The 18206-nt window shown below is 41.0% G+C and overlaps 1 protein-coding gene across 2 annotated transcripts in view; it reads right to left on the bottom strand.

Moving 5' to 3' along the window:
- Nucleotides 1-748: 748 nt before the first annotated feature.
- Nucleotides 749-18206, bottom strand: part of PDZRN4 (PDZ domain containing ring finger 4) — a 258759-nt gene continuing 241301 nt past the window's right edge. For both annotated transcript variants that reach the window (XM_076331316.1, XM_076331326.1), the window contains 4 exons: nt 16739-16801; nt 13092-13193; nt 9517-9633; nt 749-2925 (listed from right to left, as the gene is read on the bottom strand). In XM_076331316.1, the coding sequence (XP_076187431.1) occupies nt 1399-2925; nt 9517-9633; nt 13092-13193; nt 16739-16801 (1809 nt within the window). In that variant the 3' untranslated portion in view covers nt 749-1398. The remainder of the gene's footprint in view (nt 2926-9516; nt 9634-13091; nt 13194-16738; nt 16802-18206) is intronic.

The following is an 18206-nucleotide window of genomic DNA, read 5'->3' as shown; positions in this document are numbered from 1 at the left end:
ATCAGTTAGGAACTGCTGTGAGCCATGCACAGGGACAACAAAAATGGGGCTATGAGGCAAAGTCTTCAACTCCGCTCGCTGCCCAGGACTAGTCATTTCAGCTTGCTGTAACTCCCGGGGCTGCCAGCAGCAGCAGCTCAGAAGATGCTCCAGTGGCAGCTAAGGTGGCTCTGCTGCAGGGAGAGAGACAATGCCCTACTCCATCAGGCACCCAGGCAGCAAGTTGTCCTTGCTGCTGAGCCCCAGCCAGCTCCCACTGGGGCTCTTCTAAAAGGCCTGGATGCTCCTCAACAATAAAATTAAACCCTTAACTCATTTAGTTGCCTTTCCTTCTCTATTTTTCCTTAACTCATCTTCTGTGAAAATGTCAGTGACATCCACTGCTAGTTTTTCTCGCACGAGATTTGGCTCAAAGTTAGGCATATTCTCTGTTTATGTTTTGTATGTGTAGAACAAATAGCAAGCTCAGCCAGGGAAAGGACTCCCAGTAGTTACCTGACAGCATACAACACAGTAATATATCAATGAATCATTCAATCAACTAATAATAGCAGGTAAGAGAAAGCCAGAAAGACCCACTCACTCTTACGTGTTCTGCAAAATGAAAAGCTAATTCATAAGAACTAGTCTATGGAATTCCGTCCCGTGTTCTTGAAATCTCTATATGCTGTAAATATCATGCATAGTGAAATGACTCATCCTTTAAAGGCAAATGTTCAATTTAAATCAAAGAACTCTTGGCTTTTTTTTTTCTTAAAGATAAGCAATAATTTATTTCTCTTTCATCTTCACAATTATCACATACTGCCCAGCTACATGACCAATGCCACTACATAACACAGGAGAATTTCCCACCTACACTTTACTTGGACAAATACAATTGCAATTTACAGATTAAATGTACTGTACAATGTGTAGTTGGAAAAATGTCATTCTTATCTATACGATGAGATGTGGCATATGATTTATAAAGAGATGCAATCTAAGATGTAAAACTTTAAAACTTGTTAAGTCAAGGATACAGTATAAAGCATTTTGGTTTGGTATTGTATTGTTACTAAAGTAGAAAAAAGAAAACTAGAGAAATAAATCCAGATCTTAACTTACAGGATATGTATTAGGTTAAGAAATTAATTGGCTTCTCCACTTTTTTTGTTTTGCTTTTCTTTTTCTTTTTTTTTTCTACAAATGAATAATATGAATATATTGCAGGATAAAGAAAGACTGCCAGATAAAGAAGGTACCGTTATATGAAAAACAAATGAAAAATTACCAGGTAATTTTGCTTACAAAAAAGGTCAAACTATAAACAGTCACAAAATATATAAAAATGCCACATTGAACGAGGCAATCGTACTCTACCTAAACTGGTAGTATACTCTCTGAAAGAAGTTGCGTTCATACAGTAGTAACTGATAAAAAGGCATTGTGCACTCTTGTGCCATCTGGAGATTTAGCACCGTGTGTCATCAGTTCTTGGATTGTCATCCAGTTGTCCAAGATTTTCTTGTTTCTCTTTTTCATCATCTTTTTGTGACTCAGTTCAATAATGTTAATTTCCTTTTTGCCCTCGCTGCCACTCTGCGGACTTTCCTTAAGACATTCCAGCCTGCTCCTCATCATGAACTCCCGCCTCCTCCTCTGCTCCTTAGCTCGCACCAAATGCTGCTTCCGCTCTTCTTTGCTCCAGTAGCGACCCATCTTCATCTCACTCATCGTATCATCATCTGTCGTCATCCCACTGCGCTCCTCTTTAATTTTTAAGGCACGTTCCTTCAGGATTCTGTCTCGAACTGGTCTCTTTGTGATGTACCTCGTCCCATCACTCCTTATTTTCACTTTCCATTCCATCTTGGGCTCCGCACACTTCTGTGAGTCTTTGCACATGCTCACCAGGCTGAGCTGGCTTTGGGCGTACTCCACAGCAGACTTCTGCTGGATCAGTTGCATGTAGCTTTGATAATGCTTTGCATGAGCAGGTATATTCCCGTACCTGTAAGAAGAGCTGTGATATGGAGACAGGTAGGGAATGTGCTCGCTGCTCTGCTTTTCCTGGTCTGTGAATTTGCTGCTTTCTGATGCCAGCACTGCATCCTCAGCAGCACTGTTTTGCTCAGTGGGTTTGGTTTTGGCTGAGGTTGTCTCCCTGTTGCTTTGTCCTGAGGATGACTGATTAGCCACGATTGTGCTCCTCAGGTTTTTCCTGTTGGTTATGCTGATCATCCTCTGGAGAGAGTTATCAGGGGATCGCTCCACAGTCAGTGGAGTGCTCCTGCAACTTTCGGCAGTGTTGTAGGCGCTGGAGCTGTCCTTGTCAGACTTCTCAGGGTGCTCCATGATGTCATCCAGTTTGCCTCTTTGTACATCTATGCTGGTGTTATAATTCCTGAACCCTTCGTCATGTAAAGCCCAAATGTCTCCGTACTGATCCCTCACCTTTTGGAGCCGGTGAGCTTGCATAATATTCTGACATTCGAGTTCAATGTTTCTCAGTTCCTCATTGAGTAGCTGCAGCTCATGCTCCACTCCATCTTGCTCTCTTCTGTTGCACTCTATTGTGCTGCTCGAGTAATACAGGTCATACTCCCCGTGGTTTCGAATCTTGCACTTCAGTTCCAACAGCTGCCGAAACCTTTCACATTCCTCCTCTGGGTTTCCTATGAAATCAGACTCAATGTATTCCCCAGACACAAAGCTTTCATTGCATTGGAGCTCAACACTTCCTAATGTATCTTGGCTGTGGCCCAGCTCCCGTTTGCTCTGCAGGGTAGCGCTGTTCTGCTCCTCAGGTGCATTTTCTTGCTCTGAGCTCTCGTCATTACGCAGACTTTCATCTGTAGGTCCCACTCCACTGTCCTTCTCATGATTGTTGGATGATGAGGTTGCAGTGTCTGTAGTGCCATCCTCCTCTTCATGTTTCTTTGGCTAAAAAAACAAGCAAACCAAAATGATTATCAAATGCAGACCATATTACATGAGAATATTTTCCAGCTCTGTTTTGCTTAAACAGCTGGGATCTGATTTAAGCCGAATTAAAACAGATCACTAAACAGCAGTCCTACTGCTCATAGCTTTTAAACATTTCTGAGAGTCATGCTGTGGTGGCCATACTGAGTGAAGTAGATGAATTACAGCACTAGTGACATATCTTCTAAAGTCCGGAAAGAAATATTTCCCTCTCTAGCTAAGCCATCTCTTTGCAGTGCTTAAAGATAATGATCACCAGATGGTATACTGGTTTTGATTCTGGATTATGGCCAGAGTCTGGTGGAGCTGAAATCTTCTCAAACTTGGGAAAAAGCTTCAGTACTGGTATCACTTCAAAAAAATAGAGCAAGCAGCCAATCAAACAATGACTAATACAATCTGAAAGGGTGCAAAGACTACTTTCATCAGTGGGTTGTTTGGTTTTTTTTACCAGTGAACTCCTTGTTTGCTCCATGGAGACGGGCAGGGTTGAAGCCTGCAGAGGGCTAGCCTGTTCCACTACACCCTCCACGGCTCTCTGTCACACTTCTTGTTTTCAGTAGTCTTTTTCCAAAAGACTGTTCATTTTGAATTCTAGGATTTTGCTCAAGTAGACCTCTCTCCGTTGGATCCCTGGAGACCATTTTTGTTCCCTAGTTAGAGTTTATATTCCTTAGAAATAAAAACAGCTTTTTACCATTAAGCGTAGAACAACACTGAGTGCTTGCCATGGGCATAATGTCAAGCTTTTATAGACTGTTGTTTTTTAATTCACACTCCACTCATTGTACCTAACCTATTTATATTCTCAAACTATTTATATTCTCAAAGAATGTGAGATACATTCAGATACTCTCTGAAGAGACAGATGCTTTTTATTTTTCAAACTGGATAAGCAAAGAATTCCCCCCAATTCCCCTTACAGAGCAATCATGCAGAGTGCAGTTTATACGGCCTGTTCACCAAATATCTAAATGTACATAGTACCAACCAAGCGCCGTTTCTCTTTTAGGAGGTATAATTGCATAATTATATATAATGGTAGTAATAATCAAGGGAGAAAAAAGGTACAGTGCACCCAGTGAAAGGAAACAAACTCAAAGATGCCACAGAGACCAATTCCCTTTTTCTCTACTTTGACAGACAGTAAAACAGGATGAAAATGTGTCTCCTATCTCCTGTCTCATTCTTTCTCCTCTCTTCATGATCCCACACCCTTCAACTGGTTTCCTTTCTGCAATTGTTAGGAAAAAATAATGGCCTAGTCTCAGAAAAACAAAAATAACCTCCACCCCCCAAATGCAACGTAATAGTGGAATAAAATAACTACTGAAAGGAACACAACACCAGGAGAATTCAGTGTCTGTGATAGACCAGTTAAAAATCTCTGAAAAGATGCTTTAGCAATTTGTTGTCAGACAAGACTTGCAAAATCGTAGCATACCTTTTACACTCATCCTGTTGCACATACAACGTGCAGCTGGTAATAAAATGCACAATAAACCTGTAACTCTCATGTAGCTTTGGCAGCCATGCTGGCAATGTGCCAACTACTATCTCTCACTCTCCCCAAACGGGGAGAAAGTCTCCCCTTGAATTTAAATGTCATGGGACAGAATGTATTCAGTGTTGTTCAAGGGATCATGCAAAGGTTCAATGCTTCTTGATGTTGTAGGGTCAGAATTTTCTAGAAACTAGATTTTGAAACTGCAAGGGACAAAGGCAGATTTTCATGAAAATTCTGCAAGTTTTAAGAATTCAATGGTACGTATTTTCCTGATCTGAGATCCTCTCAGATCTTTCTACTTACCTGCTTAAAAAACAAGGGTATCTTGTTGTCACAGGAAGAAGCAATATGAAGCGTAGTACCAGTAACACTCTAAATAACTAACTATTGCAGAATTGTTCTATAATTATCATTTATCTGTTCTTTCTTTTCTCAGCTTATGCATTGCTGTGAAAGCGTATAAAGTATATTGGAAGATTTTTTGTTAAGGCTCTTGTTATATTTTTCCAAAGTGGCTGCAACACTTTAGTTCCATTTTCAGGAGTAGCTGGAGAAGTGGTGGGAATGCAATGTCTTCCCACATCACCTGTTTTTTAGGAATTCCAAATGTCATATTTCACACAGAGAAAAAACCCAATGTCTAGAGAATTCTTCATGAAAACCAAGAGTAACCAGAAAGAAGAGCACCCCAACCAGCCAAGTGGTCAGGGCATTCACCGGGAATGCTGGAGATTTAGGTTTAATTTCGTATTTTTCTAGTTTACCTCCTCCAGGTGAGTGCTGCTACATAAGCCATTCTGGTCCCTTCTCTCACCTGCTTTGGAGCTGTTCCAGCTTCTAGTGACCTCTTCTTCCCCCAAACTTTTCAGCAGAGAAGTGACTCTAGTCTGGGTCACCTACACTGCACTCGAGCCACTGCCCTGTGTAACCCATGCTTCTCACTGCTCTGGAAAATAATTACTGACACAAAGGAGAATAGCCCCCCCAGACACTGGGAGGGCTGTGCTGCAGAACAGCCAGCAATTTGGGTGCCCACCCAAATGCAGGGCTCCATCCACACTAGCAAACGAGGAAGGCCAGGATCTGCTCGCTGACCCTGAGGGTGAGTGATGTAGCACAGCGTGCATTCATATGACTAAACTCATCTTACCCCTTAAGGAGGGTTTATCCATACTGTGTTAGCACTAGCACAGTTATACAGCTTACAGAAGCTGAGCTCCATGATGTCTCCAGCATGGTGCTACACCACCAAAGCATATATTTCAGCATTTCTGAAAAATCCCTTAATGTATCTATTTGTATAAGTGTTGAAACAGACTTTACAGCTTGGGCCCACGCAATCAACACTTTCAGAATTAGTGACTCTTGTTTTCCACACCACTTTTATCAACAATTTAAACTTTGGTCCTTCAACTTCCACTTGATTTAGACTGAGTGAATATAATACACTGCCATCTACTCAAGTTACACTATCCATAATTAACACACACACAAAAGATGTAAACAAAGCAAACCCCATCTTTCCAGTTTAACAGAAATCAGATGGGTGGGATTGATTTCACCAAATCTAAGTGTCTATAGTACAGGTACCTGAATGTCAGGTGGTCACTTTGGGTTCCCCTCCTTGTCAGGAAGAAACATGTGCAGACTGAGCAGTCTTTTACAATATAAGATTATTTTAATTTTATTTTGAAAGGTAGCAAGCCTAATTCCAGGTTAAGTCCCTTCTGAAAAACAAGAGATAGTCTCCAATTGTCAGTGCGTTGCTTTTGTCAGTGTTATCTATTATCTATTCCAAACAAAGTGTTTGTTTTCAAACATACGTTGTCAATCTCTTTTACAATTACTTCTGTTTGAAATACCAAAGGGCTCCTTAGGCCTCATCTTTGCAGTGAGAACTCAGATAATGAGAAGGCAAACCTGGCGGTGCGTACAATCAAGCAATAAATGAACCTCAAAAGATTCTGCATTTCAGCTCCAGCAAGCATTCATGCCTATAAAATGGCTAATCTTGCAGGAATTCAGGCACTGTTCTATTCTCATTTTACAACTTATGATGTATATTGGGACTCAAAACCCAGGCTGCTGCTAAAGTTTGAAGGCAGTGAGATTCAGTCAAAGGTTTTAATAAATGTAGCTGCTGGGATCTCCGGTCAGTCTGACAGTGAGAGGGAGACTGACCATAGTGAGAGGAATCTCCGGTGGCAGGCTAACCACGAGGTACTCCAGCCATGAGGGAAGACTGAGATTGATTTCAGTGGTTCACTAAAAGGGAAAAATGCTCTTCTGCAAACAATGCTGTTCTTTTAAAACAGGCCTCTCTCAAAAAAGAATTTCCCCCAGATATTTTCACTGCATTTCAGCTTTGAATGAACTCAAATTAATTTTTTTATCCAATTCTTTCTCTTCTTAATAGGTTTTGATATATTCCATGATACCGATAAGAGTTTCTGCATGGCAAATGTATGGTATTCTTCTGAAAGTTATCTCTGCTGCACAATGAACTGCGATGTTGTAAAGGGGAAGGAATACAATGAGTTATAAAAACTGGAGAATTACATCTTTCCTCAAGGTTTATTGGACTATTCTATACAGAGAAGATACAATTCTTGATTAAATTCTGTAGAGTGGCTAAAAAACATACAGAAAAGACACAACTATCCACTTAATTCTTCTATTACAAACTGTACCAGATTTTTCTGTGACAGCTCATACTAAATGTTAAAATGGCATTCTGTAAAACAGACTCGTATTTGGAAGGATATTCTGCTATAGCATGTATTCATTCCTGCAGCTCGCAAGATTCATGACGACAGATGATTATGAAGGCAAAGGACTGTGTTTTGGTTCACAAAAATCAAGGCTGGTGTTAGAGCGAAATCTCCATGGCCAACCGAGGAGCTTGAAGATACTCAGCTTGGCCACTGGCAGCTGCAATGAATGTGTTTTCATTGCTCCGATGGATTATGTGATTCACCTCAGAAAACTGCTAGGTTTCCCAGCCTAACAAGGAGTAAAGAACCAGTTTTCTGACTTGCCGAGTCGCTACTTAGAGTCTAGAGAGACAGCAGCTGTCACAAATTACTGATGCCCCATTACACACCAAACTGCATTTGGTTGATTCAATTACTCATCAGAAGGGCAAAGAAACGTCTGGCTGTCCTAGAATTACTTCGAGTAACTCAACGTCAGACACCGACAGAGCACAAGTGACCATAATTTTTTCAAGTGTAGGTCTCTTCTACAGTAACATAAAATCTCAACAGGGAAAAAAAACCCTATCCTTAGTATAAGATCCCAATGGGGGATAAGCAATCTCAATGGCTTCTGTGAAACCACTTCACAGAACACCGTTGTTCAATAATTAACACTATTCGCAACCCAAATTCAGTGAAAAAGCCAAAGCTTGACAAGAACTTGGGAGTGGAAGGTCACAACTGTGAAGTGATTTCAGAGGCCCCAACACGTTGTATGAGGGGCTAGTACGGGTTTGTAGATAGACCTGCTCAAGAATTTCCTCCAGAAGTGCTGGTTTGTGTGAAAATGTCACTATGCAAAGGAAATTGCTTTGTGAAGAACAAGTGTTCTTTCTGACAGGAAATCTTTTGCTATCCGAGATAAAATTTGTGGTTAAAAAAATAAACAAGATGCAAATATCAGTTCAAAGTAGCTAGCAGTGCAGTAGTTAGCACATTTAACCTGGGAAACTGAGGCTTGGATCACTGCCTGGAAAAGAGGGTCGTAACTAAAAGGCCACTATATATCCTGTTGCAAGGCTCCCTTCAACTCTGACCCTGGAGTTATTCCACTTCGTGTAAATAATTAAATGCTTGTAAGATCAAGGATTTGTAAACTGATCTATCATATTCCAGATAATTGACTTAATTATTCTGTTAGTGTCCATGCCCTCATGAATATTTCATTTATGTACAGTGAATAGCTTTAATAGGAGCTATCACCTAGTCAATAGCCCAGCATCAAGGCTGGAGGGGAGGTGAAGAGGAAACAGGCTAGATGCACGTTCAGGCCCTGAACGTGGAATTTGAAGCCAGGTCTCCTGTTAGCCAAATAAGCTCCTGTTAGCCAGAAGAAGGAAGGCTTTCACAGTCTTTCTCCCTCTCTCCACTTCAAAGAAAAATGCCTCAGGCTCTGCTTTCGAGCAATTCAGAATGGGGAAAAAATTGTAAGTCACAAATTTCTGTGGGAGGAAAAACAGTTTCTCCCCAGCTGTACATATACAGAAGCCAGGACATGACATTGGATTTTATTTCCTTGGCTCCACACAGGTGTGCATGCTGACAGATCATCTGATTCAGGTGTGGATAAGGTCACTTATGCCTTCCACAATAAAGTACAACTGAGAAGACCCATCCCTTGATGAAACTGTATGGCTGGGGGTACACATGCATCTTTGCCATAGTCACAGTGCTTACAGCACATATGGGCAGGTAAAAGTCGGGATAGCAGCAAGCTGAGACTATGCTAACAATATGCTTATTTGTCTCCATTAACAAAACAAATGCCAAGTTGTGTGCTGTCGGTATAAGAAAAATACACTTGTATTACCAAAACACCTGTTGTTTATTTTAAACACCTCTTCCATCTTGTTCTGCAAGCTCTCTGGTGCAAGGGCTGGCTCATACCTCACATGCATACAAGAGGGACATCTATCTCAACTTGGAGCTCAAGTTGCCACACTGATACAATTCATTAAAAAAAAAAAATTGACATAAAATATAACAACATAAATGCCAAACACTTCAGAATTAAAGAAGGAAAGCAATATTATTCTGAGAGTTCAGAGAAAATGAGAAATCTGCACTTATCACAGCCTCCTAAATTGTTTGCTTACTTGTGATACTGGGCCTAAGCATCTATTTTTCTCCTTTTCCTTACCTATAGCGTGCCGGAGTTCATAGCATTTTAGAGACAGAATTCTATCAAAGCCTTTGACTCCATTTTACAGCATACCATTTCATTCTCTATTAATAAAAAAGTATACCTAGCAAAATTTCAAATGATACATTTAGTAGCAGTCCTACCTGCTCCACCTCGTTGGCTGTGTACTGCATCGCTTCATTATGCTGCTCTTCCAACATTTCCAAGTTTAACTCCTCTAAGAATTCATTCCTTTCATCATCCAGCCACCCTTCTTCCAGCTGCAACGAATACATTAGTACATTATATTATGTTAGCAAGGACACATGCTAAAACAGGGTAAACCCAAATGGCAATGCTTGACTAGTTCTTTTTATCCTAATGATTCTCTTCAGAAAGCCAGGCGGTAGGAGTTCGCGTCTCAAAAAGAGAAGAAGAAAAAGAAGGATGAAAAAAATGGGACTCATGCCTTTTATCCTTTCTTGAAACAGTATGACTGATTTTCTCTCATAATGAAGGAGACTGCACAGCACAGACATTATTTCCTTTCAAAAGGTATGAAAGGCGCAGCGCATAATCCTGAAGCTGTCATGTTCATTACTGCCGAGAGCCCCTGTGCTGAAAGAGTGGCAACGTTACTAATAGGGCCAGGAGGCAACCGGGCTTTTTCCTCTAACAACCTCCGTCCCAGCGCTGTGCCCTGCTGCCGCCACCTCAATAGAAACCTTATGTTGCGTTTCTGTCACCGTTTTCCCATTGATCTTCCAGGTAAACAAACAAACAGAAGAGGGTGACAGAAAGATGCGGTGATTTGAAGGGAGGTTATTTTTGTTCTCGTGGTGTGCCTGGAAGCAAGGCTTACCCGTTTGTTTGTTTTTTTCTCCAAGTGCAAAATAATACTTTGACATTTGGTGAACACAGTGTTGCAAAAGGACAGGAGGGGATGCTATGTTTTCTGTCAAGTGAGTATGTCCTCTTCCTGCACCCACTTTGCACACTTCACATCTTTCTAAACTGATAAAACAGGCACCCCTGGCCTAAAATGCTACTCTTCCCATTTTGTTCATTGTGCACGTGTGCATGTGGAACACATTCATTTGTATCTGTAATCCCTTGCCAGACGGCACACTGCGTCGAAAAGGAAAATATTGGTCAGTGGCACTCCTGGCTATAATGACGAGATCGTGGCAAAAGGGAAACACTTATTGTTTTGTTGCTGGTGAAGGAACCAGGGGAAGAAGGTGACAAAAAGATGCTAAAAGGTAAAAGTCTCAGCATTAGACAATTACAAGAGTACCAACTATTCATGTCCCAAGACAGCATGAGCAACGTAACATGGGCCAACACGTTCACCAGAAGTACCACTGCCTCAAAGCCAGGAGAGCTCTGGCCACAGATGCCAGTCAGAAAAGTTACACGAAACCAGCAAGTAGCAGTTCAAAGCTACACAAGGAGTGATTGATGCTGTATGGCACTTCTAGCTGAATACTGGCAGGAAACCACTGTTTCCTTCACAAACTCTGATATGTTTTTGCCCATGCCAGTGAAATCTTTCCTCTTATAAAGAACATAAGCCTTTCACCATTTCCCTTGGCAAAGCCAGCCTCTAAAGCCATCCCCTTGCGATTAGAAGGAGGCTTTTTTTCTTGGACATGTAATTTTTATGTTTGTCCTTAATGGGACTTCCAAACTATTCTCTGAAACATCTGGTACTGGCCACTAATTTTGTTTACTTGTCTTGTTTGCTTTTTTTTCCCAAGGAAAGCATGGACACAGCCTTCCTCTACCATAAAGGACGCAGTTGAATTTCCCTCATTTGAGGAAATTGCAGAGATTAACAAATCTGGAGGACAAAAGATGAATCTCACTTGGGCAAATCTGCTGCTTTGATCATGGCAGACCCAGTACCTAACTAATGGGAATGCTTATGTTATGTTACAGCTTTTAGAATAAAAATAATATATGGCTTAGTATACACGTGCACTACATACACTGTGTGCACATACACACATGTGAATGCACATGCCTGTGCCATTTGCTTACATATTAAACAGGTTGTGTGCTCCTCCGGTGCTCTGTTTCAAAACTTAATTATTCATCGGTATTCACTGCACAAATAAATGGTCAGAGAAGGTTTTCTTCCCTGTTACCGAATGAATGTGCTCAGCAGTCACCTTTCAAGATTGTAATACTGCCATCACCATTTTCTATCTTGAAATAAAAGCCTGCTTAATCCTGCTGTCTTTTACCAGAGTCAAAGCAGCACAACTACCAGAAATCAGTTTGTGGACAGCCTGATTTCTGACATACTACGGCTTTTTCTTCAGTTTTGTATGAATATGTTCTTAAAACACATAAATTAAACAAAAAAATCCCAACACCAAAGCCCCAAACCCAAACCAAACCACACTTATATAATTTGAAAGGAGCATCCATATAGGAAGCTATATTGGTACAGCTAAGTAATTCCTTAACTCATATTGATGTAACTTTTTCATGTTGACCAGTCTAAACAAATACAGAGAATTAACTTTCCCTGGGCATGTATTTTATAAGTAGGTGGGTTTCTGTTCCCTACTGAAAAACAAAATCTTAGTGAAAAATAGTAAGAATAATCTTGAAATAACTCTTCCAAAACTTCTGCAACTTCCAGTGAGGGCTACAATTTTGCAATAGAAACTGATGCATGGCTTTTTTTGCTGTACTATGTCACCAGTTTTATGGGAATTGTTTAGATTCCTGAAAAACATAAAGGAAATGAATGCTGAAATTGTGAATCTTTTATAACTACCGTATTCAAGAAGAGATTCCAAGTGGCACTGAATTACACTTACTCAATTTAATTTATACAGAGTATGCAGCTAGCGAGACTGAGAATATCAGATCAATAGCATGAGAGACAAATGGCAACATAACCAACTCTGAATTGTTGGCAGATGGAGAGAACAGTGACAATATAATGTCTTTTTGCTTTGCAATGGCCTATGAACAGAATATAAAGGGAAGTACAAACAGCACTCTTCTTCCACTCTACCTCTCCTTTAGCGTGATGATCAACCTAACATCTGCCCCCTGCAATGATATGAAAAATTCTTGGCATGGCAAAATTCTTGGCATTGGCATAATTTTATTTTTAAAACCACAAAAATGTTTCTAAAAGCTTTTGAAAATGCACCTCCCAAGATACGATTTGCAATGTACAAGCAGGTTGTTGTGACCAGGGTGCTTTGAAAACAATTAGATCCAGGTTTGCTGCATGGTACTGTAGTGAAAGTTCCATGGTACATAAATGAACAGTTTACATGCCTGCTTATAAGTGCATAGGATAAACAGAGCCATCACCAATGACCAACTACAGCTTTGTGTAAGTTCATATAAATGACTGAGGTAAGTATGGGAAATTTATCCCCAGAACAAATAACAATCATCTAACGAGTAATACATAGTTTTCTAGTTCTAATTCATATTTTACTAATATCATAATAGTGCTGTCAGCTTTATTTGTATACCTGCTTACTCTGTCTGCTGGAAAGGAATTGCTTAGTTTTGGGAAAACAAGCCCTAGTAATATCATGTTATTTTCTTTGTTGGCTAAACAGGGGCAAAGCTCTGCAATTATCTGTTTCCTCCTTTTGTCAGGAACTTTGCCATTCCTATTTCTCAGCAGTTCATTACTCACAGCGGCACTGAATGTATGGTATAACCAGGGTTCTGGCTCAGTGCATCTATTTAGTCTAACCTGCATCTCCGGTCTTGCAACCAGCAACACAATTTTCTTGCATTCTTCACTGGAGAGCAATGCCACTGCCTCTTCCCGATTCTGGACATCTTGGCCATTTATCTAGAAAACAAATGAAAGTGGCACGTAAGTTTCTATTTCCACAAAGCAACACACAATAAAGGGCAGATATCAGCTCATTTGTGCTGAATGTATGGACAATGAAACTCGCGCAAGGGGCTCATCTTCAGCCCCTCAGTGGTAAGTGCCTTCACTCAATTATGCGCTTACTGTAAGAGCTGTATCGATCGTTGAAGGATGGCGGACATCAGAGGAAGCAGTTATGTTCATAAATGTCCAACCTGCGCCCTGGTAACATACATCTAGCAACACAATTAACCAGCCCCTGACAGGTGACGTTCATCTTTCTCCGTTCAGAGTAATGGAAGTGTCACTCTGAGATAATAGTGCTGGTGGAAGCAAGACTGGTAATGCTACAGCTGAAATCAGTCACACTGTATGCTGGTAGAGAGCCAATTAGAGAGCTACAGTATTATCTCTCACCAGGCAATACTTATAGGCCACTGCTTCTTGCTGCTCCATTTAATCATTTCATATTTGTGTGGACAGCTTAGTACCCAGAATCACACAAAACATATGTATCCCCCTTACAAGGGGATAATCAAAATAAAAGTGGTTCTCCAATGAGAACGTGCTTTTCTCGCTACCTTTCTCCTATTCTGTCACGTCATTAAAACAGCCATGTCCATGATTACATGGTAAGAAACACATTTGGCATTGTCCAAATCCTCTTATCGAGGGAATCAAATAGAAATCTTATTTTCCATGTGTATTTGGTTTTGTCCAACAAAAAATACTTGGTCTATTTGAAAATGGGTGAAAACAAAACTGGAAGACAGAAGGATCTGAATATCTGGGGGAAATAAAATCTTGTAAGGGTTTGATTTCAAAGTAGCAGGAACTTCCTGGTTGAAAAGTAAAGAGAAAGTTGCATTTCTGCACGTATGTTTGGCCTGAAAGCCTTGACTCAAAAACACAGCTTTAATTCAGATCAAAGAAAACCCCAGTGTACCCTGATTATCTAACCAGCAATGAGTAAAATGTCTGAGACCCTTCAAAGCTTACATGATGGGATGCTTACAAAGCTTACAAGAAGGGATGGCTGTGGTCTGTGGGAGACCAGACAACCATTTGGTAACGCAGAGCTGCCCTAACCTGAAAAGCAGAGATGCAGCCACAGAGGTGCAGGAGCAGATCTCCAGGTTGTGCAAAACACCCCCAGCCATGGTGGCTGCTCCGGTGATTCCTATCAGCTGAGCAATTGCCCCTCTCCAACCCCGGAGGCAGCGGCCCTGCTGGCCCCGCACAGCCTGGAGGTGCCCACCCCACACCAGCTGCACCATCATGGGGGACAAGCAGGACTTCAGCCTGCCCCACGACATCTCACCCCCATGGACAGCACTTGTCAGCCTGGAGGTTCACAGCTAAAAACAGCAGAAGCTTAGGCAAGTCTTGCCAGGACTGCCCTTATAAAACCTTTCCCTTGACTTTGTAACATTTGATGTAAAATACTCAGGCTGTTCTCAGATGCTTAAGAAGACCAAGAAGGTGACTGGAGAGGTGTGAGGTTTGTGAGAATGAGAAGGGGACAGTTTCAGCTTCAAAAACGTGAGGAAACCTGCTGTAATTTTATGAGAAATACACAAAACAGAGTGTGTGTCCCCCGTAGCCTTAACCGATGCCATCCGCCACCCACAGAAAATGCCCCCACACTCAAGGATCCTGCTCTCTCCCAGCCCCAGTGTAATCCCCCCATAATGGCACTGTCACCTTCTATTTCTCTGAGTTATCTCATCAATAAGAGTAGATGGAGGGTCAATGTGTTTTCAGATATGAAAGTAAACCCCACATAACTCTCTGGGTGTTAACTTTAATGATCAAACTCATAGCTATATATCAGCACTGACATTAAAGTAATGCTCCAGTCTACAAAAGGATGGCAGAATTACCTATGCTTTCCTCTTTCCCCTGGAGTCTTTACTCACAATTGAAATGAATTTCGTTAGGAACTAGAGAACATTTGCCTGAACTGCTGTTGGCTCTCCACTTCACTCAGAAATTTTAGAAAGCAAGGAAAGGAGCAGAAAATGGACCTACCCTCTATTTCCTTATTTTGAAATCATAGAGTAGGAACGAAAGTTGTTTCTACTTGGTTGAATAAACAAGGTTTTTTTCTGATTTTTGAAAGTTAAAAGTACCATTATATCCTGTTTGCTTTCTTCAGTAGGTATTTTATAGAAAGACGCAGAAGACAGTGCACTGACTTTTCCACTCCTAGCCGCACCCCATGATGTGATCCCATCACCCCACCACCCCAAGTCCCACTGAGGGGCTCACTGCCCTCGTACCACAGTGTCCGTGTCTTCTGGAGGGGAACACCAATGTTTTCACATTTCCAACCACACAGAGAATAAACCAGCAGCCCCTGAGTGAGCCCTGGCATTAAAATCTAACTTATTGTTTCCTCTCCAAAAGATGGGCCACTTTGGTAAGCCAGCTCATAGACCCTGTTGTGTTAGCTAGACTCCCAAAGCTGATACCAGGGTAAGAGATACAGCGACAGGTTTCAGCAAAGATGTTTCCTGCAGAAATGAAAAAACTGGAGGGAAGGAACAGGCTGATCTTGTGACAACCTGAAAGTTCACGTGCCTAAATTAATGAAGGGCAATTACGGAACTGGTTACAGAAAAGTGACTTGTCACACCAGGAACTAGTTCTGGGGCTTCAGTGAAAAAAGGTCAAAATACAAGGGAAATTGACTGAGAACCAGAACTAAAATGCTACAATACAGCAAAGACTTTCCAGTCTGCTGATTTTTGGTAGCTGTTTTGTGATTTTGTCACTAGCGCAAAAACGTACTATTCCCTGCCAGCTGAAGATAGAAACCCACTGCCATTCTAGCTACTTCCCTCTCTGTACAGGTACACTGCCTGCCCTCCAGAGCCAGCAGCTAGCCACCCTCGCTCACAGGGCTATGTTGTATCACACAAACCTATCTTCGGGGCAGCTCCTTACATGAGCGGATCAATAGAAAGGAAGGGGGGAAAAAAAAGCCAAGATGGTGGATTACAAAAGAACTCAGAAAAGCGATGTTTTATTGGTGGAGGAAAGAAAATATTAACAAAAGCCTAATGAATCCCCCCTCAAGTACATTCAAGATCATCCTTCACTAACAGCACATCTTTTGTATGAAAACTTACCATCTATGCTCAGCACGAGTGAGCTTTACCCAAATTTATGCGATTGCTGAATGATCAGTAAGTCTCTGACACTCATATTTATGTCTGCAGGTTCCCTGTTTAGAATGTGACACTGAGATGAACACAGGGGAAATGAGATTTGCTAATAAATATGGCAAAAAAAGACATGGGACATAAGGGCACAAGCCAGAACGAGTTTGTCATTCTCATTTTTCAGTACACGTACTCTAGCTCCTGGCTATTGTGTTAAAAAACAGACAGACATGGATTTTCTCATCGATCACAGTAACAAAGAGAACTACCTTCCCTCATTAACAGTCCACAGAGAAGAGGGCACTGCGCGTTTGTCTGAAGAAAGAGTTTAAGGAAGAGTCTACTGTCACATACTTGCAAAATGCGATCTCCTTCACGGATCCGGCCATCCCTGGCAGCAATGCTGTTTGGATCAACCTGCATAGGACAATATCCAGTAATTGAACATGGAAAGATTTTTACTGGAAACAGTAACAGCTGCACAGTTTGAAAAAGTAGCATTTTTACTCTGTACAGAGGCAATCTGAAGTTTCCTTTACAGTCATATGAACTCAACAGTTCTTTAAATAATCGTATAAACTTGTTTCAGATACAAGCATAAAGACAGAAAGTGTTGGGAGCATATAATTTTCAGATTAATACTATCCTATGGTACCATCAGGCATTAACCTTCAGCTGTCAGAGCACTAAGAATTAATGACAGAGCCCCTCTGCTCTGGAAGTTCACTATGGACTGAGGTGGTTCTGCAGCAGTTGATACCTCTATATAAATGGGCCTTGTCTTTGGGAAAGAAGCAGGTTTATTTCTCTTTCATGGAAACATTTACTATTAAATGATTGTCTCGGTTACCAATCTGTTACTTCCTCTGGAATTTTGCAGCTAGCGAGGAAACAGCAAAAAACCCCAAAGGATGTATATTGTATAGATCACTCACAGGTACTGTGTATCGTTCCTGGTCTGAGTCAGTTAATTTTAAGTTAGTTTAACCTAAATAGATGTTTAGGGCTCCATTAACAGTTTATCAAAGTCACTATAGCTCATCCCTGAGCAATGACCTACTGTTCATTGCAGGGCAATTCAATCTATCACCTTTCACTTGATGGTTATCTTAAATCATTTATTTTGCCTCGTCATGCCATAAGATATTTTTTCAAACCAAACATTTGAGTTGAGCATTTGGTTTGTAGGTTATATCCTCTACAGCTGTTAGATATTATTTTCTTCTTGTGCATTATCATAAAAAAAAAAGATTCTGAAGTGCTTAATCAAGTACAAAAGACAATATAATTACATTCACTTAAAAAGGTCTGAGAAATTTCTACCATGTAGGAAAACCAGCACATTTCAGATATAATCCTGGAGTGTATTAAGAGATTCCTGCACTTTCTTTGTCCTCACAAGGTCAAACAGACTTTAACAGCAGCGCTTACACAACTGGTAGAAGACTTATTCTTAGGTAGTTTTATATTAATTCCTCATTCTTGTCCCAAGGCTGTGCTTTTCAGCTTCTTTGACATTGCTGCTGGCCTGTGAATGAGCAATCTTGTCTTCATCCCTGTTCACTGATACGTAGGAGAATTCTCTCTACTGATGCTTTCTGTCCATGAGCTTCACTCAGAACTTAGAATCATAGAATATCTCAAGTTGGAAGGGACCTATAAGGATCATCAAGTCCAACTCCCTGCTCCTCACAGGACTACCTAAAACTAAACCATATGACTAAGAGCATCATCCAGACCACTTCTCTGGGGAGCCTGTTCCAGTGATCGACCACCCTTTCAGCAAAGAACCTTCTCCTAATGTCCAAATTTGGTTCAACAT

The sequence above is a fragment of the Aptenodytes patagonicus genome, chromosome 1 (genome assembly GCF_965638725.1).
Source record: "Aptenodytes patagonicus chromosome 1, bAptPat1.pri.cur, whole genome shotgun sequence".
Lineage (NCBI taxonomy): Eukaryota > Metazoa > Chordata > Aves > Sphenisciformes > Spheniscidae > Aptenodytes > Aptenodytes patagonicus.
Note: the sequence above shows the minus strand (reverse complement) of the source record. Positions and strands in the feature narration are given on the sequence as shown.